Below are 25696 nucleotides of genomic sequence, written 5' to 3' on the forward strand. Positions count from 1 at the left end.
AATTGTTCTGTCAGCCTGTTGGACAGGAGGAGACACTTTGTCAAGACTGCGTCTTGTGGGTTTGGAGGAGAGAATAAAAAAAAAATCTTCCTTAAAAGAGAAGATGAGCAATCGCACGGGGACCTGAATCCGGTCTGAGCAGGACAGGATGTTAATAAATTAGCATTTTCCAGGTGTGAAGTTGCTGAATGAATCAGTCTTTTCCTGCTTTGATCAAGCCTCTGCGACTGCCTCGGCGCTCTTTCAAGTGTCTATCTTGCTTTAGTGCGATGTCTTGTTGTCTCCATCACTTTCACAAGCATAAAACATGTATTTGAATTTTAGGTTTATATAAGCCTTAAGCAAAGCTCTGACTTTTATTGTTCCTAGACCAGAGTATTTATAGAATTTTATTTTTCTTCACACAAGCGACGACAGATTTTTAAGCTTTAAGTATTCGATTTTTTCCAATGTTTTAATGTATTTAAAATGAGAGTTTGAAGCAGCTATGGGAATGTTTTCTGTCTGCTGGTACATTCAGTGATAACAGAGCCTCCCCAGTTGTGTTGAAGGACAATAATCAAAAGCTGAACAACAAAAAGCCCTTTTTTCATGCTACAATGGTGTTAATGCGCAGTGGAGTTTGATGAAAAAGCTCTCTTCATCGCTTTTGTTATCCACTTGTTTTGTATGCATAACGCTGCTGTCTCTAAAAAAAAAAAAAAAAAGTATTTTTTCCACTATTGTTCTATTCAATCCTCTTTTGACGGTGGATTATTACCAGAATTTCTAGCTTTTTTTTTTGATGGGCCTCTAAGTAAAATGTTTTGCATTGTTTCAAGCTGTAGGCGGTGTGCAAACTTGCAAGTAGCTCTTATGCTTAGGCAGGTTTCTCTGATGCTAATGCTGCTGCACACAAACTGTCACTTTCAATATCAGGGAGAAGTGTGAAGCCAACTTTAAAGCCCCCAAAACAAAGGGGGAGCGTGGCCCGCACTTGTGCAGCAAGAGGTGGAACACAGGCAGTCAGAAGAAGGAGCCGATGTAGTGATTTAGAATGACAGGAAATGGCTCGCGGTGTTTGAACTGTAGTAGTCAAATCATTCCACTTAAATGGAGATTTAAAGAACGATTAAATGAATGTATACGAAACAGATTAAGATTAAGCACGTGTAATTTATGTGCCAGATACTTCCCTTCTAACTTGGTGTAAACCTAACATGAGCAAGAAAAAAAAAGATTTCTCTTTGGGCTTTTTGTGCCTTTTATTTTGTAGAGATCAGAGAGTGGGGAATGACATGCGGGAAATGAGCCGCAGATCGGATTTGAACCATGGGCCGCCCGCTTCGAGGACTGCAGCCTCTGAACATGGAATCCTGACTCCAAACAAAGGCCAATGTTCTGTGTCTGTTATTATGCAGCAGGTAGCCTTCTTAAGTTAGCCCTGTTAGCATGTCACTACCTTAGTTTCCACAATTTCCCAGTTTGGGATCCATACAGTTCATTTTATCTAAAGATGGTTACACAATCATATAAGTTTGATGTTCATCTTTCTTTTGCTCAGTGGGCTAAATAGTTTTAAATTCAGCATACATTTCTTCAGTCTTGTTCACACACAGCCCAGTAAAGCTATTGTTTCACTGGTCATGAAATACACTGAAATGAATTCTAATGCCTTTATGTGACCTGATGAAAAAAAAATAGAAATGAAAGCCATCGGTGACAAGATTGTTTTTTTCTATATTGTTATTAATGTTTGAAAGAGCTGTTGTGTGATAGATTTAGTAATCTACTGCATGCTATCAGAACATCCTTTTCTTACATTTGTCATGGCTTTAAAGATCTTTCAATAACTGATAAGTCTGAATGTTAATAGAAAGCAGGATGAGATTTCAGTGTTAAAAACAACACATTTCTGAAGGTCTGCACGTCATATTATCTGTGTAAAGTTGGTTTTTTAGAGGTTAGTGTGCGCTCTCTTATATCAAGTTCTCCTGCTGAAGTGCTCCCATTGCTAAGTATAGGATAATGTATTTAATTCAGTGGTTAAACAAGCACTAGGCCTGGTTTCAGAGGTGTGCGTACGAAAATCAAACAAAAAGGCCGATCTTGTGACTGAAAGAATGAAACCGATTCTTCATAGAGATGTGTCCCTGAGTTGTTAATTATCAGTCCTTTACCAAGAAGAAACTTCTTTTTGTCTTTTTTGTGATTGCAATTTGTGCCATCTCTCTTTTGGCCCCTGAGAATCCTGGTTTAGTTGCCAGAGGGCTGGACGACACGCTCCCTGCCATAACACCATTACAGTGACCACAAAACTATAATTAAGTATGGCCATTGATATCATGTTATGAGTATGATGATTGTGATGATCGTGAGGATAATCATAGTTATTCCAATAAGTCTTACCTCCCTTTTTATTTTTCTCTGTATTTGTAGGTCATTGTTTTCTCTCAACCCTTTCCACCCAAGACTCTCTCTCAACAAACACATGCACACTCTAGTGGATTTTGTTCTTCTTGCAATTAAAAAAAAAAAGAAGACATAGCTAAATCGAAAATTCTGTTCACCGCATCCAGAAAACGTTTGACCTGAAGCCCCAATTTTGATTGGTACGTTTAAAGGGGAGCATTGCTCTTACTTCCTGATTTGCCCTCATTGGATTTTAAATCACTAATATGACAGCCTATTTGTTGGGATGACCTTTTTTTTTTTTTTTTTTTAAGATGTAAGAAATCTTGATACAATAATTAAAATGCTGTAATGTTTAAATATTTATTTTGGGTCTTTTAATGCATTTAGAAGAGAGACAGAACAGTGGATAGAGTCAGAAATCAGGGAAAGAGAGGAAGGTGAATGGCATGCGAGAAAGGGGCCACAGGTTGGATTTGAACCCCATGGCCACCGCACATGGGGCGTTCGCACTAACCACTATGCTACTGGCACCCCCTACACAATGCGTTGTACTGAGTCATTTGACACCTGTTGCTTAAACATACAGGGGGAAATGTGTTGTAAGGTAGCACTTCACATTCATGTCATTAGACACACACTAGATTGTAATTGTATAGACATCTTTCCTGCTGCTCTGCTATGGTCTTGGCCTCTCCTGTCTTGTTGTCTCTGCAGTCGTCTGTGATGTCTTACTGTTGATGATGTTTCTTGTGACAGTAGGGAGCCGAGCAGCCACTGGGCGTGCAGATGCCGTGGTAGATAATTGGACAGTGAGCACAGTAGACGATTCCATATGTGTTGTTATATAAAGCAGAGGACGGCCAGCTCTGGGGGTCTGTTGTCCTCACCTCAGGAAGGGAGAAAGGAGGGGGAGGTTTCTGACTGTTGGATGTCTGATCATCACGCCATCCTATCATGCCCAGCGTGCTTGTATCACACAGACATCTCACTAGAGAGATTCATCAAAAGAGCATTCATGTGTTTGTCTGTCATTTTTATTTTTGGGGGGGGGGGGGGGGGGGGGTTATTTTTGTTTCAATCCAATTAGTTAGATTTCCTTAAGGACGGCAGACATCTGACACACAACTGTTGGTGTTTATTAGCATAACTTTTACTCAAAAAGACAGACTAAAAAAACAAAACAAATGTCACATTCGAAGCCAACTATTTCTGTCTATCAGTCACTCATTTAGCTGTATCCAAGCTTCTGATGTTTGAGCCTGAACGCCTCAGCTTTTCATTGATAAAAGATTCCATGAAAGTTGGACAGTTTTTTGTGTGTGTGTGTGTGCGTGAGGCTCAGGCAAAGAGAATCGCCTCTGTAAAAGCCTCCACTTTGAGCTACTGAGCCGCGGGACTGGTAGGATGTGTTCTGACTATCTGGGTCACTGCGCAGTGGAATATATTTTCTCTCAAAAAAACTAAGTGTAGCGTTCTCATATCAATACAGGCTACACTCAGATATGCCAGTTTCATTTAATATGCTCTCAGCAGAGTCTCCCTGATGAGTGTATAATCTTCTCATCCTGCTGCAGATTGAGTGGGGGGGGGGTGGGTGGGGGGGGAGTATTGGACACCACTTGGGTAATGGTTGAGTGTCCGAAATAGAGCTTGATTGATATGCAAGGTTACTTGGAGGACAGTTTTTGCTTATTGGGTTTTTGTGTTTCTTTGGTAATTCAAGGGCTATGTTTACCGAATGTCTCTCAACACTATACATATGCACATGTCAGTCACACTTCTTTTAAATCAGTTGATCATTTTTACTCTTATTAAAGATCAAAGTGAGATATGTGGTGTGAGTGGCAGTTTTTGATCCACACTCTGTTTTTTTTGTCTTTCTCTCAGAGGGTCCTCCTCCTGATGAAATGAACATGAAATTCCCCTTCTCGCACGCCATTAATGTATTCATTAAATATTGAACGTTATGTCGTGTTTTGCGAGAACAGAACAGCCACTTTTTTTTTAACTCCCGTCACGATGCGCGGCTTCAGATCGCTGACCGTTTTGTTCAAATCAAATCTCACAATTCCTCCTTCTTCTTTTTGTGCTTCAATCAATATCTTCCAATTCTGAAGGCATATCCTTACAAAGACTTTGAGCTGATGGTGTTACATAAAATGTACACATGCTGTACACATCCCTTGGCATTGCAGAATTATGTCATAAAGCTTTGAGTAATTACATTTCATTTTAGATGAATCAGCAGTGTATAATCCCCGAACTTAGCCTATTACAACATTGCCGTCATAGCGCCGCTCTTTAGCTCAGGGGTTTTCCCATTTAGTTGATTATTATACAGATGTGTAACATTGGTGAACAGTGTGAGTATTAACGAAAAGAATAATCAATATAAAAAAAATTAAAACTTGAATAACAGTAACATTTGAGACTAATTAAAGTTGACTCCATGCAAGACAAGTTTTAGATGTCAGAAATGATTGTCTTAATAGACCTTGTAATTAAATTCATGTTATATTTTGACCACAGAACAGATGTTTCATTTAGACCACAGGAGACTGTTGTGGAAAAGGGGTATATATAATATGTCCTCTTTACATTAAATTATAAAGCTCTTGTCACAGTTGGTATTCACCCAAAAATAAACAGAATGCTTACAACAAGGACCAATTTGGCATTGACTTAAAGCTTAAAATAAGCAGTTCATAATAGCATAGCTTAGCATAGCAGCCTTTTTTGGGGTGAAAAACAGAGAGTGGTGGGAATTGCTTAGATAACTGTATCAAACAAGTCAGGATAACAATATATTTCTGTAATTATATTTTGCCCCAGTTTAATTAGACTCCTAGTTTAGAAAAGGTTTCTTTTTCTTCACTTTAAACTCTTCTCAGTGGATTTTGGGTCAACTCTTTGAGTCTGTTTACGCCTCTCTCGATGCACTTGACCTAAAGATACATCTGCTGCCTCTGGGGGGGATTTTTTTTTTCTTCTGATGGAGCTGACAGCATTAGCATCTGAAGTAGCACCACATGGTAACATTTCCTGTCATTTCACACCCTTAAATGTACCGCTTTGTAGGGCCTCAGTGAAGAGGATTCTTTTGTGTGACGCACTGGTGATATTTTGGTCCCATATTCATCCCCCCCCCACCCAGAATGTTTCGCTACTGAACTGATTGATTGGCTTTGAGCTGATCTTAAACAGGCCTCTCCTCAAAGACCTCTGAAGTATGAAGTGATATTGAACATCTGGGATCCTGAAGGAAGTCATAATGAAGCGTACTCTTTGATGATAACTTGCTCTGCTGTATTTTATAACACTGAAGCACTGAATATCCAAATTTCATCCCTAAAGGCCTCCCCGTCTGACATTTGTACCACTCTCATTTGTGTTCTTTAATTTTAGACTCTCAGCAGTTGGATTTTAAATCCACTGTGTTCTGACCAAAGGCAAGGAAAATCGAGGTCAAGCTGTCAGTATTTAAATGAATCCACGCTGAGGATGTATTAGCATTGAGAACAGCGCCCTCTGATAGAGTTGGGACAAAACTCCTGGGTCGTTTGAAAAGCACACATGGCACAATCCGTGATCTTCCTTCTTAAGAAAAGAGCTACAGAAGCCCGCGGGGATTGTTTCTGCGGCATGTTCTCAAGTATCATTGCTAATATTTATTTCACAGTCCTCGCTGGTTCCTATGCAGGGGTTTGATTTTGGAGGTACTCTTGATGATTTTTTTTTTCATTCACCATGCTGATAGAAGATGCTAAGTGCCTCGACTTCTTAAAGCTATAAATAGAAGCAAGCATTAGCTAAGGGACATGCTTCCCTGTGCATAATGCATTACTATGAGAAGTGTTGTTGGAATATCTGCACCATCTTTTATCTCTTGTCTTAATCCAGACCCAGTTTTTTAGCTTCAGATGTTCAGACGAGAAGTCACAGTTTCACAGATTGCCAAACAACAAAATCACAAGTTGAAAAACTGATTTCTCTCTAGGCGGAATGTGCAGAACTCTGTTTTTTGATTTGGTAAATGTTCACAATATATGTCAATATATTACAAATAAAGATTTCTAAAGCGAGACCAACTCTAGTCTTTAGATATAGATGAGTAATTCAGTAAAAATAATAAACATAAATAGTTTGGTGGTAACGTTTTTTCCCCCCTATGTGTGTGCATTTAGTGACATGTTACCTCGTCACAATGAAGAGGGGCACTGTAGTTTGTTTTGAGTAACTTGATGTGCTTCACTGGAGCAAATACATGTATACAAAAACATGGAATTCAAACATAAAGACGAGCACAAACAAGCAGATACGTGTGTTAGTTTGTCTTTTCATTGGATTTGTTGGATTGGTACAACAAGAAAACTCCTCAATGTCTGCCTTTTATTTGACGTTTTGTTCAGATACCATCTTTCCAATCCTTTATGGTTTTGTGTGTTTCACCAACATATTTTTGGTAAATGTATTTGCCATTTTTTTATTTTTTTTTTTATTGAAAGGTTAATTTGATTTATCTGAAAATCCATTAGAACATTATTCTCCTTTCTCCCCTCAGCGTTGGAGAGGAAGATGTCAATGCGACAGAGCAGAGATGAGCTGATCAAGAGAGGGGTGCTGAAAGAGATCTTTGAAAAAGGTGAGCTGCTAGTTCTTCATTCATGGTCTGATTTAACAGAGCTGGAAACTGTCTCCGTTTTTAAGTAGAATCTGCATAAAGGGGTGGACATGGTGCTCTAAATTGGAAGGTCTTTAGTTATACATCTCCTCATTAATCAGGAGTCTGTGAAGTGCACTCTTCTGCAGATTTGGCACAGGGCATCGAGAGATATAATCTTTCATTATAGAAATTTGGTAAGGTTTTTGTAAACTCTTTGATCTTGATTTGATGTGCCTCAGACACAGAGATTCAAAGCTGGAGAGTGTATTTCAGTCTGACAGCAGGGTGCTCCATGCCTCGGGACATCAAAAAACAAAGTTGGTGAAACTGGAAAAAGTCCATTGACTCTTGCCAACATGTGAACAGGGCAAATGAGGATTTTATTGTTGTGCACCGATTGAGCTCTTTGGACCATGATCAAAACAAGAAAACACTCTCTGGTTGATGTCAAAGCTAGCACAAATGTCTGACCATCTAAATTAAGTTAAATACAAATAGGGATCATGTATTAATAGAATGCGACAAAGTAGGAATATATTTTAGCTGGATTGCGATAATGGTTAAACCTTCTGCAGTTATTGATGGCTGTTGGCTGGATTTGAATCAGCTTTAACTGCTCTACATCTTTGACGGTCACCCTGTGTACCTGGATTTAGTGTGGCACCAATGAGCCAAACCAATCACTTGGCAGTGTTGACTTTAAGGACGCAGCGTCGGCAAATGCAGTGGTTGAATTCAAAGAAAGCTCTGTTGTCATGGAGGTCCTTTAAAAGAGTCACTGAAAACTCTCTGAGAGTTGAAAAGTATTGGGATTAACTTAACCTCTCCAAATCACACAGTAGTAAGCGTTCATTTTTTTTTTTTTTTATTGCTCCCAATACAAGTGCATTCTTTGTCAGACACATGTCAGCAGTGTCGTGAATTGTCAGCCCTAAAATGTGATCATGCGAAAACCATCAAAAGGCTCAGCGCTGTAAAATAATTTCAAAAAGCAAAAGTTCTGTCAGACTTCATGGCTGACACTGTTTCCTTGGTCTGGTTTTTGCTGATAAAAGGCTCCTGGGTCGTTTTCCAGTCTCAGCTCCTGAATCCCCTCCTCCCATTGTCTCGTAACGTAACATCCAGAGTTCATTTTTAACTTTGTTTCTGCACTCTTCTTTGGAAATGTCTCTGTTTTTATGCAGTCAAACACATTCCAGACTCCTGTCAAAATGTCATTTTTCTTCCGTTTAGCAACCATTGAGTTCCGATCCTCCATGGACGGCGGAGTCTGCACTCAGGAGCCCCATATTAAATCCTCTATGGTCCTGCCCAGCAAGAAAACTGTCACCTACGCTGGTGACCTTCAGGATACCCCCATCAAGCCTCCGCTGTATCATAAACAGCCCCCTGCCCTCCCTCCAAAGCCTTTCTCTAGGATCCCAAACCATAGCACAGGTCAGTGCTCGTACTTACTGCTGTAATCAAATCTTTTTTTTTTTTTTATTATCTCAGACTTTCAAAATTGTGAAATTCTCCCACTAAGTATTTGTCTATTTAATTAATCTTAACTGCTATTGATCTAAACTGTACCTGAGTTGACACACATGTGTACAGGATTATGATAGTCTCATTTAATTCCCCCTGGTGATACGTAGGTCATCTTGGCCTTCTCTGTCATTGTCAATCTGTCATTTGAAGGAAAGTAGCATTACCCTGGCCTAATTCCCACCACAGTTTGCTGATGTCTGAGCCATGTCTGATTATCAATGAGCTCTGTTTATCTGTCTGCACCAGCAAAGTGTAGTGAAAGCAACATTGCACACTATTAAACTGTTGTTTTTTTCTCTCTCTAGATTCTTGCCAGCCAATGAAGTTGCCCTGTATGCCTGGGGGAAAGCACTCTCCACCTCTGCCCCCAAAGAAAGTTATGATTTGTATGCCTCAAGGGGGGCTGGACTCCTCCTCCCCTTCTCCATCCCCAAATCCCCTAAGCGCTCTGTCCGAAAAGTGCGCCCCTTCTCAGAGAATGTCCCTCCACCACGGCAACTTGCTGCCATCTCAGTTCGCTGGCTTATCCAGTCTTCACCAGAGCCACGGTCACCCACTCCAGCTACAGTACGGCAGCTTGCACGCTCCCAGCCGCATCATTGAGGAGCTCAATAAAACCCTGGCGCTCTCAATGCAAAGGTTTGAAAGGTTAGTAGCCATCAGTCCTAAGGTCTTTAAATCTGATTGTCCTTCAGTAAAGGCATGGAGGGATTACAGATCAGCCTCTCATTGTCTGTCTGTCTCTATATCCCACATAATATCTTGGTTGGATTTGGACAAAACTGATTTGAACGCTGCAAAATGTGTTGATGTTTCATGTATTCAAAAACATCACAAATCAAATTTTTAGCATAATCCAAATGGAATACTGTATTTACGTGGCGGCCATTTTCCTTTGATGTCATGCTCAAGGTGTGACGCTCTTATGCTGTTGTAAATGGTAAATGGACTTGAGCTTATCAAGTGCTTTACACAATTTGTAAAACTACTTGTTCCAAGTTTTCAGCTGAATAAATGCTAAATATCTAAACATTTAAATGGAAGTGCTTTTCAATTATAAGCAATTTCAAAAATGAAAAGTCTTGAGGGGCATCAGCTCATATTATGGCAAAACATTTTGAAACCTGTTAGCTACTGTCAGTCAACAGCTAACACTCGCATACAACCACTTGCTAGCAAACATTACATTAGCTTGGAAGTAAACTCCTAGCTAACATAACTTTAGCTTAGACGGTACACATTTCCTTTTATATTGTTTAACACATCAGAGTAATATTAGCTTTCAGCTACTAACAAGCTAAACCTTATACAATCTAGTACTCTTGACTAAATGCTAATTTTAGCTGTTTTCAGTTTTGCACGTTTTTTTTAAATCTATTTAAAATATGAGTTGATTTTCCATCCAGATTTTCACTATTAACTTTTTTAACACAAGATTATGACTTGATAAATATCCTAAACGTTTTATTTAACCACCCATTGAAGGGAGGAATCAGTTTGGGTATCCCCCTAATATCAGTGACATTGAGAGTAGGCCTATACAGTATATTTTTAGATGATAAATGTTTTATATGAATTACATCCTTTAACACTGAAGTAGGAATTAAAGGGGGTTGAGCTTCTCATCCTGAGAAGAACAACAGAGAAAATGGTCAATTAAATTCCTCACCACGGACATTAATTATGAAAGTCACATTTCCGTGTTAACGGACAGTAAAGTGTTGTTTTTTCTCATTTCCCTGAGCTTAACCGATTAACATCAAATTCATCAATTGTGAGCAAAAGCTGTTGCCAAAACAGCACTAAGCAGAGTTATCAATGACAAAAAAGTATAATTAGCCTTGTGCAGCCTGTTTATTAGTTTTGTGTTTTCAGCTACTTGTCACACTTAAAAATGTCCCGTTCTTATTGAGGTCGCATCCTGCCACGCTGCACCGTTGTACAGGTCTAAATAAGCACACTGCCTCACAGGGTAACATGGCCTAATTTTGAAGTAACTGTGTGTATGTGTGGGCACAGGCTCATGGAGTAGGCGTCCCTCCAGCAGTTTGCCTGACATAACATGACCAGCTGCTCTTTACAAGAGCTGTATTTCTTCATGTTTGGAGAAAAGGGACAGGATAGTGGATTGGACATTATGTAACCTCCTTCATTCTGAGCTCTTTTTCACCAAAGCCATTTGGGTAGGGATAAGGAAATAATGGCCCTGACATTGCTCACAATTAGTCTGAAAGCTTGAAAATGGTTACATAACAGTAGCTTATCATCATAAGGAGCTCAAGCTAGACTGTGATCCATTAATCAGTCATATAATTCACTGGTTAATGTTTGCATTTAATGTCTGTTGAGAGTGAAGTTTATTTCTGTCACCTTGTTTTGAATTATGCATGTTGTGTAATCGGTTACTCTTTCCCTCTGTGTAGTTCAGAGGGTTGCATTGCATTGCGTAGGACTTCAAAAAATGTTTTTCTTGCGGTGTATTCAGGCTCTGTGTACTCCAGTTTCATTCAGATGGTGTTTTATATCTCCTCTTCCTCTATAGTTGGATTAAAATCCCACTAAGCCATCATTAGACTATGTACCAGAGGCCCCTTTATTGTTTTAAATCACTTCTGTTATATGCACTAAGAAGGTTTTGGAGGATTGAGGTAATACTTCATGTCATACACAATATATCCTTTTTGAAAAAAAAAGATGATGTAAGGCTCAGCTTAGGATGTGAGGTTTTTCGATGTAAACTGTATTTTTGCCTTCACTGTTTGTGGTGAGGTCAGGCTCATCTTCTTAACAAGGCCAAATGGTATGGCTTAGGGCTGATCAATGAGTTGGAATGGAATCATTATCACAATATCAGCTTTTGCAATAAACCCATTGCAAAAGCCTGGATTTATTGCAATAAAAAAACATGTTTTAAAGAAGAACATTTCTCTCATTCAGAATGTGAATGTTTGATGGATGCCCATGTTTAATGTCCATGCTTCAGCAACATGTTGATGCTTTCAGAGCAAGATCCAGCTAACTCTCATCTAACCTCAGTTTAATTGGTGCCATTTTTGTGGTTTAAAAACACTAACATGATTAACTTGATTTTTCTATTGAAACTATTAAAATCATTGCACATCGTACAATTTTCTATCATGATGCAGGTATAATATGTACACTTGAGTCAGACTGTATTTGTTTGATTTTCTGTATTATTCATATATATTTATCCCAGATAGAATGACCGAATGCATCTCGTTTTCCTTCCATCAGCTCTGCATTGCACGGTGGCGGTCATTGTATTCAATTGGACCGAAGGGAAGTGCCGTCTGTGATCATCGACTATGAGGACGACAAGGAGAACATGCCCAACGAGTCCGACTACGAAGATCTGCCCAGCATGTACAAGGACGAGGACGACGACGTGGATGATGACGAGGACGACGATGAAGACGATGACTCCATATTTACAAGTGAGGGGCAGCTGGTTGCACACATTCAGATGAAGTGTATTTATTGACAATTAAAAATTAGAAGCATGTGTTAAGTTCACAAAGAGGAACCGGTATGAGAAAATGGCCATCATACACCGCCATGAACATTTTAGAATGATGGGTATGTAAAAAAAGCGTTAGCATTTTTAGCCTTAAAAAGTCACAACCAAAAGTAACTAAGGAATAAATTGTCACCCGGACCCTTTTTCAATCTTTCTACATATTAGTTAAATAGGATCCAATAAACAGAGGCATGAAGCAGATGAAAATTACGGAACACATGAATGTCAGTGTAGAGGTTTGAGTTGTGAAGACAAAGGTTAATTTTTGAGTCAATGGATTTTGTCTCTTTTTATCTCTAAATGTATAAACAGAGACCTGTAATCTGTCTTTCTTTGGATTCTCCAGATCTATCTGTAGCAAGACGTTAAAAACCTAAGACACAGAATAGTGTGCTCTGGCAGAAGAGCTGTCTTTGTCTGTTTTGGTGCTGAGGATCATGTTTACAGATATGATGACACATTCGCTTGACTCATCCTGATCGACAGACAAACAGTAGTGCTAGCTTAACTCGGAGGCTCCTGGAACTTGGATGTGGTTTGACCTTCAAAACTGGGCCAAAATGAAGTTCACAGAAGTGTATCCAGAAGCATGCTGTCATCCATGGAAACATTATACTGGACACTGCTTGGCAAAAACTGCTGAAGTGTGAAAAGCTGTCCTTTTCTATGTCCCTTTTTTTTTTTTTTTTTTTTTTTACATGATGGTAGCATATGTAAGTTTTTTTTTTTTTAAGGTGGTGATTGGCCATGTGTGATGGAATTGTTCAATATGCCACCTCATAATTTTAAGCAGCTTTAGAAGTATGAGTAATATTTAAAGTCACAGGGATCTTGATTGAGAAGATTGTTTTTTAAATCTGTGTGTATGTGTTAACATTGAAAGAACAGTGCCAAGTATTCAAATTACATTTAATATTAGTCAATATGTCTTGATTTAAATTACAACAATGGTATTTCAATCTTATCAAAATCAATCAATCTTTATTATTTATTTATTGCACCAATTCATAACACATTTTGTCAGGAGACACTAAAGGCTGTACTCTTTTTATTTTTTTTAGAATAAAAAAGATATATTGGGCCATTTTTGCCGTATTTTGATAGGACAGCTGAATAGAGACAGGAAATGTTTGGAGGAGAGAGTGGGGGATGACATGCAGCAAAGGGCAGAGGTCGGATTTGAACCCACAGCCACTGCAACGAGCACTATAGCCTCTGTACGTGGGGTTCACGACATAACCACTAGGCTACCTGCAGCCCAAATAATCGTACTCTTTGATATATTATATTTTAAATGACTATTATTTACAAAGAACCAACAATAATCCACCATGACCACAGCAGTAAGCAGCATTTGGCTACAGTGTGGCAGAAACCTCAAGATGAACCAGACTCATGTTGAACAGTAATCTGCAGAAGAAAGAGAGAGATGGATAGAGAAAAACAGAGCAACAAGAAACCGAAAAAAAGAACAATGAGTAAGATTTATAGCTACAATGTTGGTAATGATGGTAAAAGTAGGTGTAGTATTCGCAGTAACTGCTAAGTGCGATAATCTACTGATCAGTCTAATATTAACAATACTAACTGTAATGATGATACAGGGAGAAAGGATTGTGTTAATTATATAAGTTGAAGTTGAGCTGCTCTAAGATTCACTTTATTATTTATAGTAATGGTCATAGATGTAAGGCAGATATTAATAGTTGTAGCAGTCTGGGAGGAGGGGGGCGTTTAAGGATTTAGTGTTTGAAAAATGCTAGTGAATTGAAAATTGTCCACTTCATTATGAACAAACACACTTTTGAGTTTTATTTAAATGCATATCTTTAATTGTGCAGTCTAAATTCAAGATATGATAAGTACATTTCAATAAAAAAACTACAGTTGAAAAAGCAGAAAAAACATCCAAAAAGGTTTTGGGTAAATGATGCCTACTTTTTTTTCTCCGGCTTGTTGTCCTGTAATGTTTGATTATGATGTTTGTGTTTAGGTACCCTGGCTCAGAAGGTGCTGAGGAAAGACTCTTTGGCCATCAAGCTGAGTAACCGTCCATCCAAAAGAGAGCTGGAGGAGAAAAACATCCTGCCCATGCAGACTGATGAGGAGAGGCTGGAGTCCAGGCAGCAGATAGGCACCAAGCTCACTAGGTGAGACACGTTGCACGGCGCATACATGCATTTTTCTAAAAACAGACCAGAAAACATTTACACACATGCACAATTGATGGGCCAAATATTTTCAGAAAGTCTGGTTGATGGCTGCCATTGCCAACTCAACAATAGCTGCTGGAACATAGCGTCTTTTTTTTCTCAGCGTAACTGAGCGTTTTCTCTTGCGTACTGTGAGCCGGCGGTGGCCTGTTTTCCTGGATGATAGAACGGCGGCTTAGTCAAAATCGGACACTTTTTTTCTCTCAAATCACTTTAATATCCTTTAATTTCTTCCTTCTCAACATCCGATAAGGAGAACCGCTTTATCTCGTTAAAGTGAGGTGCTGAAAATGGAGCTGACCTAATTTCAGCAATGCATCACACCCCCCCCCCCCCTTCTCGCCATTCTCTTTTCTCTTCTGTTGTCATCTCTGTATCTCTCTCTCTCTCTACTCTTTCTTCCTCCTGCCTGACTTCCTCCCTCGCTGACTGAATCACCACGGTGATGCATGTGCCAAGCTATCTCCACCCAACTCCTCCACACAGCAGAACCACGCAAGCCACTTCATACCAGCAGAATACACACACAAAGCACTGTACGGCGGTACAGCGCATCCAAACAGGACTCACAGGACTTTGTATACATATGTTCACAACATGAATGTGAGCTATTCTTACTGAGCACATCAAATGACATCATGGTTTTTTTCTTCCCCCACAACTGATCGCAGGCCTAATTTTGTGTTTACTCGGTGCTTTGAACACGACTTCCCTGTCTGCATGAAGGGGATGTAATGATGTAATGATATAGGACAGGGCTGACAAGCATACGTTTAAAACAATGAAGGCCTGGAAAGTTGATGTTGGAAATATGGTTGCAGGAGAATGGATGCAGTGTTATCAAGAGATTTTGGCACTCAAGCGTCTATTCCCCACTGTGATTGGAACACAGCGCGTGTTCCCAGAAGGCCTGCCTGCTTAGTTGTCATCTCACCAAAAAGCTCTGTCACAGTGTCCTTTGCACAGTGTCATCTGATGATTTTATGCCAGGAGCCGTGTGGCCTTCATTGTCAGAATTGATAAAGATATTGTCTTTTCGGGACACCTCGACCTACCTATTTAGTAAACCTTTTTATCTGTATTCTTAAAACGTAACATCAGAGATTCAGTTTATACGCCGAGGTTCTTCTACAGCTTTTGATCATGTCACATGATCTTCATCAGCAGATGGATGTTGCCCAAAATAGAGCTGCATGATTGGACCCAAAAAAATTATAATCCTGTTTTCGCTTTTTTTGACAGATATAACGATTGTAATATGATTTATTATTAGCATGAAAGTTAATTAAAACTTCCATCTTTGGCTTTTTATTTTTGATTGCACGCTTCAATATGTTGAAATGTAATTCCTGCCTCTAGAAATTTGACATTTGCTGACAAGGAGGGATTTTCCTTCTTGCTGTGAGTTACTTAAATGACAAATAGAGCTCTAATAACTGTCAGTTAAATATGAATCTAAGGCCAGGACAGGTAGCCTAGCTTAGCATGAAAATCTATTTAAAAAAAAAAAAAAAAGGGGGAGATGGCTTAGAGATCTGCCTAGAATCCTCTAAACGATGAACACAGTGTATGTTGTTTGCTTAATCCGAGCATGTAATGGTTTTACAATGAAGTCATGTGCTAGACTTGTCTTGGCTGGGCGTTTTGAACTCCTGGAATCTTGTTTTCATTGTGAGGCTTCATGGAAACCAGCAGAGACCACAAAAACAGCAACGAGAGAGTGGAGCTTACATATTTAATAACTGCTGTTCAACAAATACCTCTCAAAGGGACAAGAAACAACAAAAAGTTCAGTTTAAATTTGCCCCCAATTTTACATTTTGTTGATGCAGCTAAAAAAATAGATTTTTTTTACTCCAACCAGTTTTAAGTTTCAAAACAAGCTATTAACACAACTTAGAGATATTATTGATATATATTATTGTTCTAGTAACAGTTGTCTATGCAGGCATAATTTAGAACTTATCTTTTCTATGGAGATATGTTTCTGGGACATGGGTTGGGTGAAAGTTTTATAGGGCGTGAGGCGGCTGTGGATCAGGTGGTAGAGTAGCTCGTCTCAAATCTGGAAGGCTGTTTGTTTGATCCCCAGCTCCTGCAGACGCATGTCCAATGTGTCTTTGGGCAAGACACTTAACCCCAAGTTGCTCCCACTGCTTCGTCTTCAGTGTGTGACTTTGTAAGAATGGGATTAGTAATTTCTGTGGACACTGTACATACAGTAGCAGCCTCTGCCATCAATGTGTGAATGGGTAGGTGTGACCTGCAGTGAAAAAAAGCAGAAGAATAGAAAAGCGCTACACAAGCTCAAGTCCACTCACCATAACCATGTACAAATATAAGCTCTCTTTTGAATTATATTAAGAGTCCTTAAACCACCTCCATTTATTTTTAACTTAGCATGGGATGGCCTCACTGTTATGTTGAGCGGCTCATGGACTGTAGTCCTTCTCGCAGTGGGTTTGAATCCGACCAAATGATTTAGTTTTTTTTTATCATGAGGGACACATTTTACATAGCAAACAGTCATTTTAACATTTGTAAGACTCAAACAACCTATTAGTGGAGCTTAGAAATGATTATGTTTTTATCCAGTTGATTAAACATTGTGTAACTCTTTATATAACCACACTATACTTGTTTCTCTCGTATTAATATTGCACAGCACATGCACTAATTTAATGAAGGTTCTGCTTTTTAAAAAGCTGGCCGGTATAGAGACTGCATAGAAGGAAGCGTCCATGTAGATGTGTGTTTTCTAGTCGGTGCATGTTTGTTTACAGCAGCTGCACTCTTGTCAGCATGATGCTGATATAATGCTCAGGCCATACTGGGGGGCGGAGAGCTGTACTTTGAGATTTGGTGTCTTGACTTTTCCCTCAAGTGGAAGAAAGAGGGGACACAGGATGAGATTAGAAAGGCCAATCTCAGCAAACAGATCTCATCCTGTGTACAGTAGGTTACAGGGTTGAGCAGATCCAGATTGCTGTCAGATCCGAAGAGATGAAAACCATCATTGATCAAGTCCTATGCTTTTTTCTTACCAGGCGCTTGAGTCAGAGACCAACAGCGGAGGAGCTGGAACAGAGGAACATCCTCAAACGTGAGTGACTTTAACTTTAATATATAACATCATCATTTAAGTAACTTGTGTGTAAACAATTAAACAAAAACTTCATAGTTTAAAAACAGCCAGAAACATTGCCCAGTGAGTTCATCATAGAAGCGCAAGACCATATTGGCATGCAACCTTCACACAGTGCAGCAGTGGTGATTTGAGAGGCCCAGTTCTGTGAAAGCTTGTGGCATACATCTCTCACTTTTCTTTTTTTTCTTTTTTTTTTTATTCCTCCTTGGGCTGCTTTTTCATCTGCGGCAAGCAGGCAGCAGGCCTCCCAGAGGAGTCCTGTCCAGGGAGACTGCTTTCTTAGCTCAAACACAGACGGTGTCAGAGAGAAGCAGTTCTGTTGCCTGGGACTTTGCAGCACTCACATCAAAGGCTGATTTACCAACAAGTTCCTGCTCTCCTAGAGGCTCCTATGTGATTGGCAGAGCACAGGAGGAGAAAAAAAACAAAGTCTGAGGAATTTTGAGTGACTATTCAAGTCTTCCCTATCACTCACACGTACATACAGTAGCAAGGTTAAAACAAACAGGGCCTTGTTGTCTGGAGAGAGATACTGCCGGGAATCTAAAAATACGAGTAGTACTACAGATACAGTACATGTTACACACAATCACAGATGCCGTGTGAGTGCAGAAGCCTTTTGCTAACAGGAAGCATTGTCCCAATATGCACCTTGTTTACTCGTGTTTCATGTGTTCCTCTGTGCTGGGGGGAATAAATGACTTTTAATGTGTTGAACAATGCATGGATGAGTTTTTGGGGAGACGCAAGTAAGCGAAAGTAATCAGCATTTCAGACTTGTAAAATTCTTAAATAGGTTAATCACTTGATTGCAAACATGGAAAAAAAAAAAGCCCTGGGACAACTTGAAGAAAAGAACAAAGCGATCTTTTTTTCCCCTGATACCCATTCCTAATAGTATTAAACAGCCAATGATGGAAACTATTTTAGGCGTTAAGAAACTTATCCAGTTTTAGTGCACATCTAATGAGCCATATGATGCAAATGAGTTGTTTTTTTCCCCCTTTCAGAAATGTCTTAATATTTTACATGCAGTCCACTGTTTGTATGTGCATGTAGTCATCTTTTCATTCTCTGCAGCTCGCAATGAGCAAGAGGAGATGGAGGAAAAGAGGGAGATCAAGCGAAGGCTAACACGAAAGGTGAGTCCTAATTTTAGCACCAAACATGCTTACCCATGCTCCATCTCTGACAATGTCGAGGGGGGGCGGGGGGGCACAAACACTGTGACTGTGACTCGTGTGTGGAGAAGTGAGAATCTTGCACGTTACAGGCCCTTTGTATTGTAGTTCTCAGGTCTGCCCCAGGGTACACTGATGTCCTTGTTGCCCTTGGCCCCTTTAGCAAGTTGGCTGCCAAATCCTTGGACCCCATGGGGGAGGTGTTGAGCGTGTTCCTAACACTTCCTTTTAGATTACAACACATTCTCCTCTCTTGCTGACATGCTACTCAAAACAACAACAAAAATATCACAGCAAGGAATGCACGTGTACGTCTTTTCTTTTTTGTGTACACTAAAGTCACTTTAAAGCTTTTCCAAAATGTATATCCAGCATGGAACAGTCCGCAGCAGGTAACCAATTTGCAATTTTGTAACTTTATCAAAATCCCTTTCCTAACAAATACACACACACACACACACACACACACACAGATACACAATTACATGTGCAAAAACAGTGTACAAGTGTATATCAGAATCGCTTGGTTTGGAAAGTTTTCCTGCTCTGATGTATGAAACCCCAAATTCTCTCAGTTTTAATTTCATATGGACACATTTCACTTGTCTTATTAGGGATTCTGTTAACAATTTTGATCAGGATAAGTTAAGGGAAGATTTAGCTGGATAGAAAAAAAAAAAGTTTTCTCTGATGGACACATTCTGTGATGGTGTCACTGTTTCTACAAATAACCACTGGTATTCATATACTGCAGTGTCTTTTCATTTTGTCACAGAGGTTTTGCCAGAACTTACATATTCAATAGAAGCACTGATTCATTAAATGTCCTGAATGCCACAGCAGTGAGATATTGAACTCTGATGCACCTGCTAAAGATATACTGGATCTGCAAGTCTTGTTTCCTAATCCATCTATAATGACTTTAATATATGCAAATCCTGACGAGCTGCTAACCGTGACAGTGACTAGTAATACTTTGCCCACTTTTCTCTTGTCTAACTCTTTTTTTTTCCTCCCTTCTTCTGCTATTTTAGCTCAGCCAGAGGCCAACTGTAGAAGAGCTGAGACAGGCCAAGATTCTCATCCGGTTCAGTGACTACGTGGAGGTATCGGATGCCCAGGACTACGACAGGCGGGCGGATAAGCCCTGGACCCGGCTAACAGCCGCTGACAAGGCCAGTATCACTCCCCTAATCTAACAGTCAAATTGAAATAATCTTTTAATAATCTCAAAAGCCATCCTTGCCAGCTTCAAAATTCCTTCAAAAGCCATCCCCTTCCCCCTTCTGCATTTGATATGACGTAACCTGTGAAGCAGGAGAGTAACTATAGGAGGATGTGTTCCCGACTCTTTGTCAAAACAAGTTCCACCTGAACTGTTTTGCTTCCTGTTTGTGAGTAAAAAAAAAAAAAAAAAAAGCCTGGAGCCGTCCTGCTGCTCACTGCCCAGCGGCCCAAGCCTCTGACTTTTAATGAGTTCTTGGTTTTCCAGAGCTGCGATGCTGTTTCCTATGCTTTGATGATGCAGAGTTCTGAACACACCTGAGAAGCACTCATGTGGAAATCACAGGGATTCAGCGTTTTGATTATGCAACAGCTCCCCCTTACATAAGAGAGTAATCGGACGAGCAGAGCCTCAGGACCCCTCCGCTGCAGAACTACTCTGCCAATATATATTTTTTTCCTTGCTTCTACAGTTGTGAACAGATTTGAATATTGTTTGCTCTCCTGCCGCAGAACATTTTCCCCCAAGGCTGGAGATGCCCCCCTTGAGTCATTCTAAATGGCATAAACAAATGACATCACCTGGCTGTGCTGCTGACACGCATTACATGCTTGAGGGGATGAAAGGTTATTAAAAACAACAGAGTACACTTTTTAATTTAATGGAACTTTGACTCATCCTAACTTCCAATATCTCTGCAATCATTCGGCCTTTGGGAAAGGCACTCACTACTCACAGACATGATTCACTGGGCATGGTCCCAAACATGAATGTGTATGACATCATGAATGGAAAGGAGCTTTACTTTGTGCTCCAAAGACCGTCCCAGAAAAAAAAAAAAAAAGATGGTTAGATTAAAAGTTTTGTTAACCATTAAATGCATCCATGGAATCTTTTGAGTATATTAAAATGAATTCATGTAATTTAAATAATCACTGGACTGCCTGTTTTCTCCAAACTATTGGTTTTTAACAATGCTGTTGGATCAAAATGTCTGATATAAGATGAGCTTCCACCTTCTGTTAAAATGCTAACAATTAGCTTGATGCAAGTGACAGCAGGCAATGTTGTGTGTCTCTGTTTGCCCTCATGGCGGCGCTTTTCTTTTACTGTAAATAGGACCAAATACAGGCACAATGACAAAAAAGTCACTGTATATTAGCTTTGTGTTGTGGTGACATGATGGAGCATTACTTGGCCTATAAAAAAAATTCCCGACATGAAGTGGAGAAGGCTTTTGTTGAGTCGCCGCTTGCCGGCAAAAGCCATGATTTGCTTCCCATCGCTTGTTGTAGCTGGAAGTCTTAATTCAGCTGTATTTAGTGCTTTTGATACTGTAGGTATACCTGATGCATATGAGGAGGGCATATGCATATGATTGGATGACTGGTGTCACTTGATGGACATGATGAGTGCATGATTGGCAACTGCCTGTGTCAGATCTGATCTAGGATAAGTAACGTGTCCTCTAGTGATTAAAAGGAAATAACAACAATACAGTATATGGGACAGAGGGCGTCCCGCAGGGAACAAACTAAATTAGTTGAAAATACGGGAAGTCCCGGCTAATACTGGACGTGGGTTAATCCTTGCTATGACATTTAAAGGCTTAAAAAATATATATTTTCTTTATCCACAGAACAGAAGCTCTTCAGCTGAGTAATTGTGGCACATCTGTCTCATTACATTGAACTGCAAAACAGTGGAGAAGCAGCACAAAGCAAATGACTGTTCAGTGTTTACTATGCTGACTCATTTCAGTTTGCAAGGTGTCAGCCTATAAAAATGCATGGTAGCCTGTGATTAGTGGTTCAATTAAACATGTAATGCAGCAGATCATTTTATAATGACTAAACGTCTTAAAAAAATGGAGAACATCTCCAGTAATCTGTAATTTATATTATATTTATTTTAGTTATATTTTTTCACCATATGGCTTAATCCATGTTAAAAATAAATTCTGCTTTATAAAAGAAAACAGCCACAAAGTCAAGTGTCCTAGAAGAGATCAAACCAACCTGTCCCCTGCTGAACGACTCAAAGCACTGCTTGTTTTATTCTCAGTGTTTTCTGTGATTTGTAGTCCTATTTCACACTGAAAATGGGTGTATTATCTTGAGCCTTTAATCCGCAGACTGGCTGCTTCTAACACACAAATACGCTGCACAGTACACTGTTTTGGTCCAAACATTATTTCAATGGCTTTTTCTATGTGTTTTTAATCTATGTAAATCCACACATCTTTACTTCATTACAGTTTAAAAACCAAAAGCCGACTACCCGACTAGATGAGCAACAGATTGTGTGTTATTGGTAATGCTCTTAGATGGAGAGAGAGAGAGAGAGAGAGAGAGAGAGAGAGAGAGAGCGCGAGAGAATTCAGCAGAATCATTCATGACCTCCAGATAAGCGTAAATGATGCATGAAGCATGCTAAAAGGCGGTAGAGTCAGAGCTTAGAGGCTGTGTTTTTTTTTCTGAGTACTAAGCCTCTGCAGCTATTTTTCTCAAATTTCCTTCTTGTTTGTTCTCTGCAGGCAGCCATACGGAAGGAACTCAACGATTTCAAGAGCAACGAGATGGAAGTGCACGAGTCAAGTCGCCATTTAACCAGGTAACATGGAGTTTGAAGTCGTGCCGCTCTGTTGCCAGTTCATACCAAAGACCCGTGGTTCTTAAATTGGTGGGTCGGGACACAAAAGTGGGTTGCGGAGCAGTTTTCAGTTGGTCCCCAAAGAGTGCCTAGAAATAAATGATATCTTAGAAGCTCCACTGTTTGCAAAAAGTAGTTTGATTTTATGGAACCAGATGGTAAAATGGCCGTAGCTTCCTGTAATTGACGTGATGGAAGTAATCACCAGAGCAGCCTGTCAACCAAAATAGTTGTGATGGCCATAATAAAAAAAAAAAACTGAATGTTTTAAAGACAATGTTATGACATCACTCCTCTTTGATACACTCTGCTGTTCATACAAAGCTGGAGCTATTCACATGCTGCAGGTTTTGGCAGCTAGTTTTAGACGAGATGATGAAATGCGATGAAATGTTTCTGATACGATTCTATTCCTGTTCCATCTTTTAGGTTTCACAGACCATAGTAGACCATCACTGTCTGGAGCAGTGCCGGACCGATCCCACCGCTCCTCCACTGAGAACCTTAAGTGCTGGACAGTAAAAAATGGTGCCCGTTTCTACAATAAGGCCATGTCTTCTGAAATGCCTTTTATTTTTTTCCAAGACCCAAAACAACTTAGTCGGTACAAGACGCAGACGCCCACTACTCCATCGACGGAAGTAGCACATACTGACTCCAGTTGATTCACAATGCCCCTATTTTGGAACATCGCCCCTCGACTGTCTCGTCAAACCTCTCTGCTGAGCTCTGAATGCGGGCGCTCAGTTCTGTGGCTGTCAGACAGCAGTAGGGTTAGTTTTTGTTTTTTGCAATTGATTGACATTGTCAACATTTACTGAGGAAAGCTGTTGGCACATCATTAACACCAGATGACGTGTCTCAGTGGACACGTTTTTATCCCCTCTTCCTTATAATGCTGTTACTCCAGACTCCTCTCGCCCGAATCTGCACTTGGATGCAGTGTTGACTGTTCTTAGCTCACTGATATCAGCAAAGGATCCGCCTCTACTGCACCTGCTGGGACTTAGGATACAGCTTCAAATATGGGGTCTAACATTAGAAACCGTGCAATATTGTTTTCCTCTGCTTTTTCCTAGGCTATAGCACCCCCTAGAGTCCCCTCTTCATCATTACTCTGTGTAGTCCTGACTTCTCCTCTTCCCTCATTATGTGCAATTCTCACTGTACCGACAATGTTGACATCTTAAATGCTTAACTGTGAATTTGAGAGTCTTGAGCTCTCTCCAAATGTACATTTTGTTTATAATAAGGAAGAAAGTTACTTTCAAAGATGAATCATGCTTGACAAAGTCACAATCTTATACATTTTAATGTAAAAAAAAAAAAATTGCAGCTGCCAGAGATATTCTGGTTCCAGTTTGTGCAACACTGATCATTTTTTATGATTTAGTTTTTGATAGAACCGCTTTGATCATTTATAATTGGTTTCATGATTTTAAATGTTCTAGCTCTTCGGTTTGTGAGATTTTTTTGTTTTTAAACAAATGACCAAGAGCTGGCTCACCATGTTGTTATGTAATACATTTAATTGTGTTTCAGCGCTGCGTTGAATGATCTCTGCATTGTATTATACTTTACTTTTATACTCGTGACATTATAAGCTTTTCAACAAGCAATATCTGTTTTTTGTAGAGAAAACTACAGGTGTACTTCCCACCATTTTTTAACTGTGCTTACACTATACGACTCACTTCAGGGTTTTGATTTTCTTTTAGAATAGTCTTTTCTTTCCATGAGGACTTTTTCTTGACTGAGCCACCAAAATAATCTGCCTCTCTAACACCTTACAGACTCATTCGACAACACCTGATTCAATCTAGAAATTATGACTGAACCTGATGATGAATTCTGACACAAGTACAGATTTTTGGTGAATTCACTGAGGTCAGGATTTTTTATTTTTTTATTTTTTTTTGCAGAAATTCTTTGCACTGAGAAGAGTTTGGCTTTACAGTGGCCACTGTTTTAAGATCAGGGCCTATAGGTGTAAAATAATGTTGGATTTCTGAACTGTGACCACTTTGTTTTCTTCACTTTAAAGCTCTTGTCACCTGATCACTGATACTACACCAGTATTCCAATGCTCATAAGCTTTATGTACACAGAATATTTTCATTATTTTTTTACTGTTTTACTTTTAAAGTTGCAATATGAAATTCATGTTTGTCAGATGAGTAAAGGGAGTACAGGCGAAAGGCTGTCGGCCTCCTACTACAACATGTGTCTGCATTGAAAACAAGCTTTCCTTTATTTTCTAAGTCTCCATCTGTTACGGATAAATGAGAATATAGTACTTTTTTTGTGCACTTAATAGTTTTTATGTGAAATATTTTGGATTATGTTTGGAGCACCTCCTCAAAATCAATGCACAGATTGATCCTTTATTTGAATCAGAAATTGATGGGGTGATCCTATCCTGGAGACTTTGAAAAAGATGAGGTTTCTTTGTGTAAGAACCAGATTTCTGTCTGATTCCAGCATCATGCCACCTAACTGAAATGTCCCATTTATATGTGCAGTAAAATAGTGTAATAGTAATACATTTAGACAAATCTGCTCCAGTTTTAATTTCAGCTCCGAGACATAAACCTGAGCCTCTGGTCTGAGCATGAGGTTTCCCCATTTTTGCTGGAATCAAGGAACATGAATTCAGCAATAATCGTTTTTTCCCTTTTTCATGTTAGAGGAGCAGCTGAATGAATTTTGAAAGTGTTTCTTTTTTCATTTCTTTTTCTTTTTTTTTTTTCATTTTTGAAATACAGAGTACCGTGTACAGGAAACATCATGCCAATTAAATTCCATTTCTGAATGCAGTGCATTGTTTGAATGATATTTTATTTAAAAGAATCTCCACAATCCATGGCTTGTAATTTTACTTAATTTACTGTTTCTGTCATTTAGACATGAATGTTAGGTTTTTTGGCCAATGTGAAGTTAAGCTTATACTATGATTCAGTGCTTTATTTCCCATTTAACTTATTTCCCTGTAAGGCCTAAAGGTAGCTTTTTCAGGAAGCGGAGGTGAAACACATGAGGCTCAGATATTGAGAGAATGAATGCAATAGTATCGTTGCACTTGTATTACAGGAACAGATAGGGCCTTAAAGGGTAAACTGTGTGACACTGCAAATCAGTCTCACATTTTCATC

At 39.4% G+C, this 25696-nt stretch overlaps 1 protein-coding gene across 2 annotated transcripts in view; it reads left to right on the forward strand.

Annotated features, from left to right (window-relative positions):
- LOC109985118 (phosphatase and actin regulator 1) overlaps positions 1–25359 on the forward strand; it is a 65855-nt gene extending 40496 nt beyond the window's left edge. For both annotated transcript variants that reach the window (XM_065954105.1, XM_065954104.1), the window contains exons 3-12: positions 6956–7036; positions 8291–8494; positions 8893–9235; positions 11843–12042; positions 14119–14275; positions 17386–17441; positions 18567–18628; positions 19702–19846; positions 22433–22505; positions 22974–25359. In XM_065954105.1, coding sequence (XP_065810177.1) covers positions 6956–7036; positions 8291–8494; positions 8893–9235; positions 11843–12042; positions 14119–14275; positions 17386–17441; positions 18567–18628; positions 19702–19846; positions 22433–22505; positions 22974–22989 — 1337 coding nt within the window. In that variant the 3' untranslated portion in view covers positions 22990–25359. The remainder of the gene's footprint in view (positions 1–6955; positions 7037–8290; positions 8495–8892; positions 9236–11842; positions 12043–14118; positions 14276–17385; positions 17442–18566; positions 18629–19701; positions 19847–22432; positions 22506–22973) is intronic.
- The last annotated feature ends 337 nt before the right edge of the window (positions 25360–25696 follow it).

The sequence above is a fragment of the Labrus bergylta genome, chromosome 4, assembly GCF_963930695.1.
Source record: "Labrus bergylta chromosome 4, fLabBer1.1, whole genome shotgun sequence".
Taxonomy (NCBI): domain Eukaryota; kingdom Metazoa; phylum Chordata; class Actinopteri; order Labriformes; family Labridae; genus Labrus; species Labrus bergylta.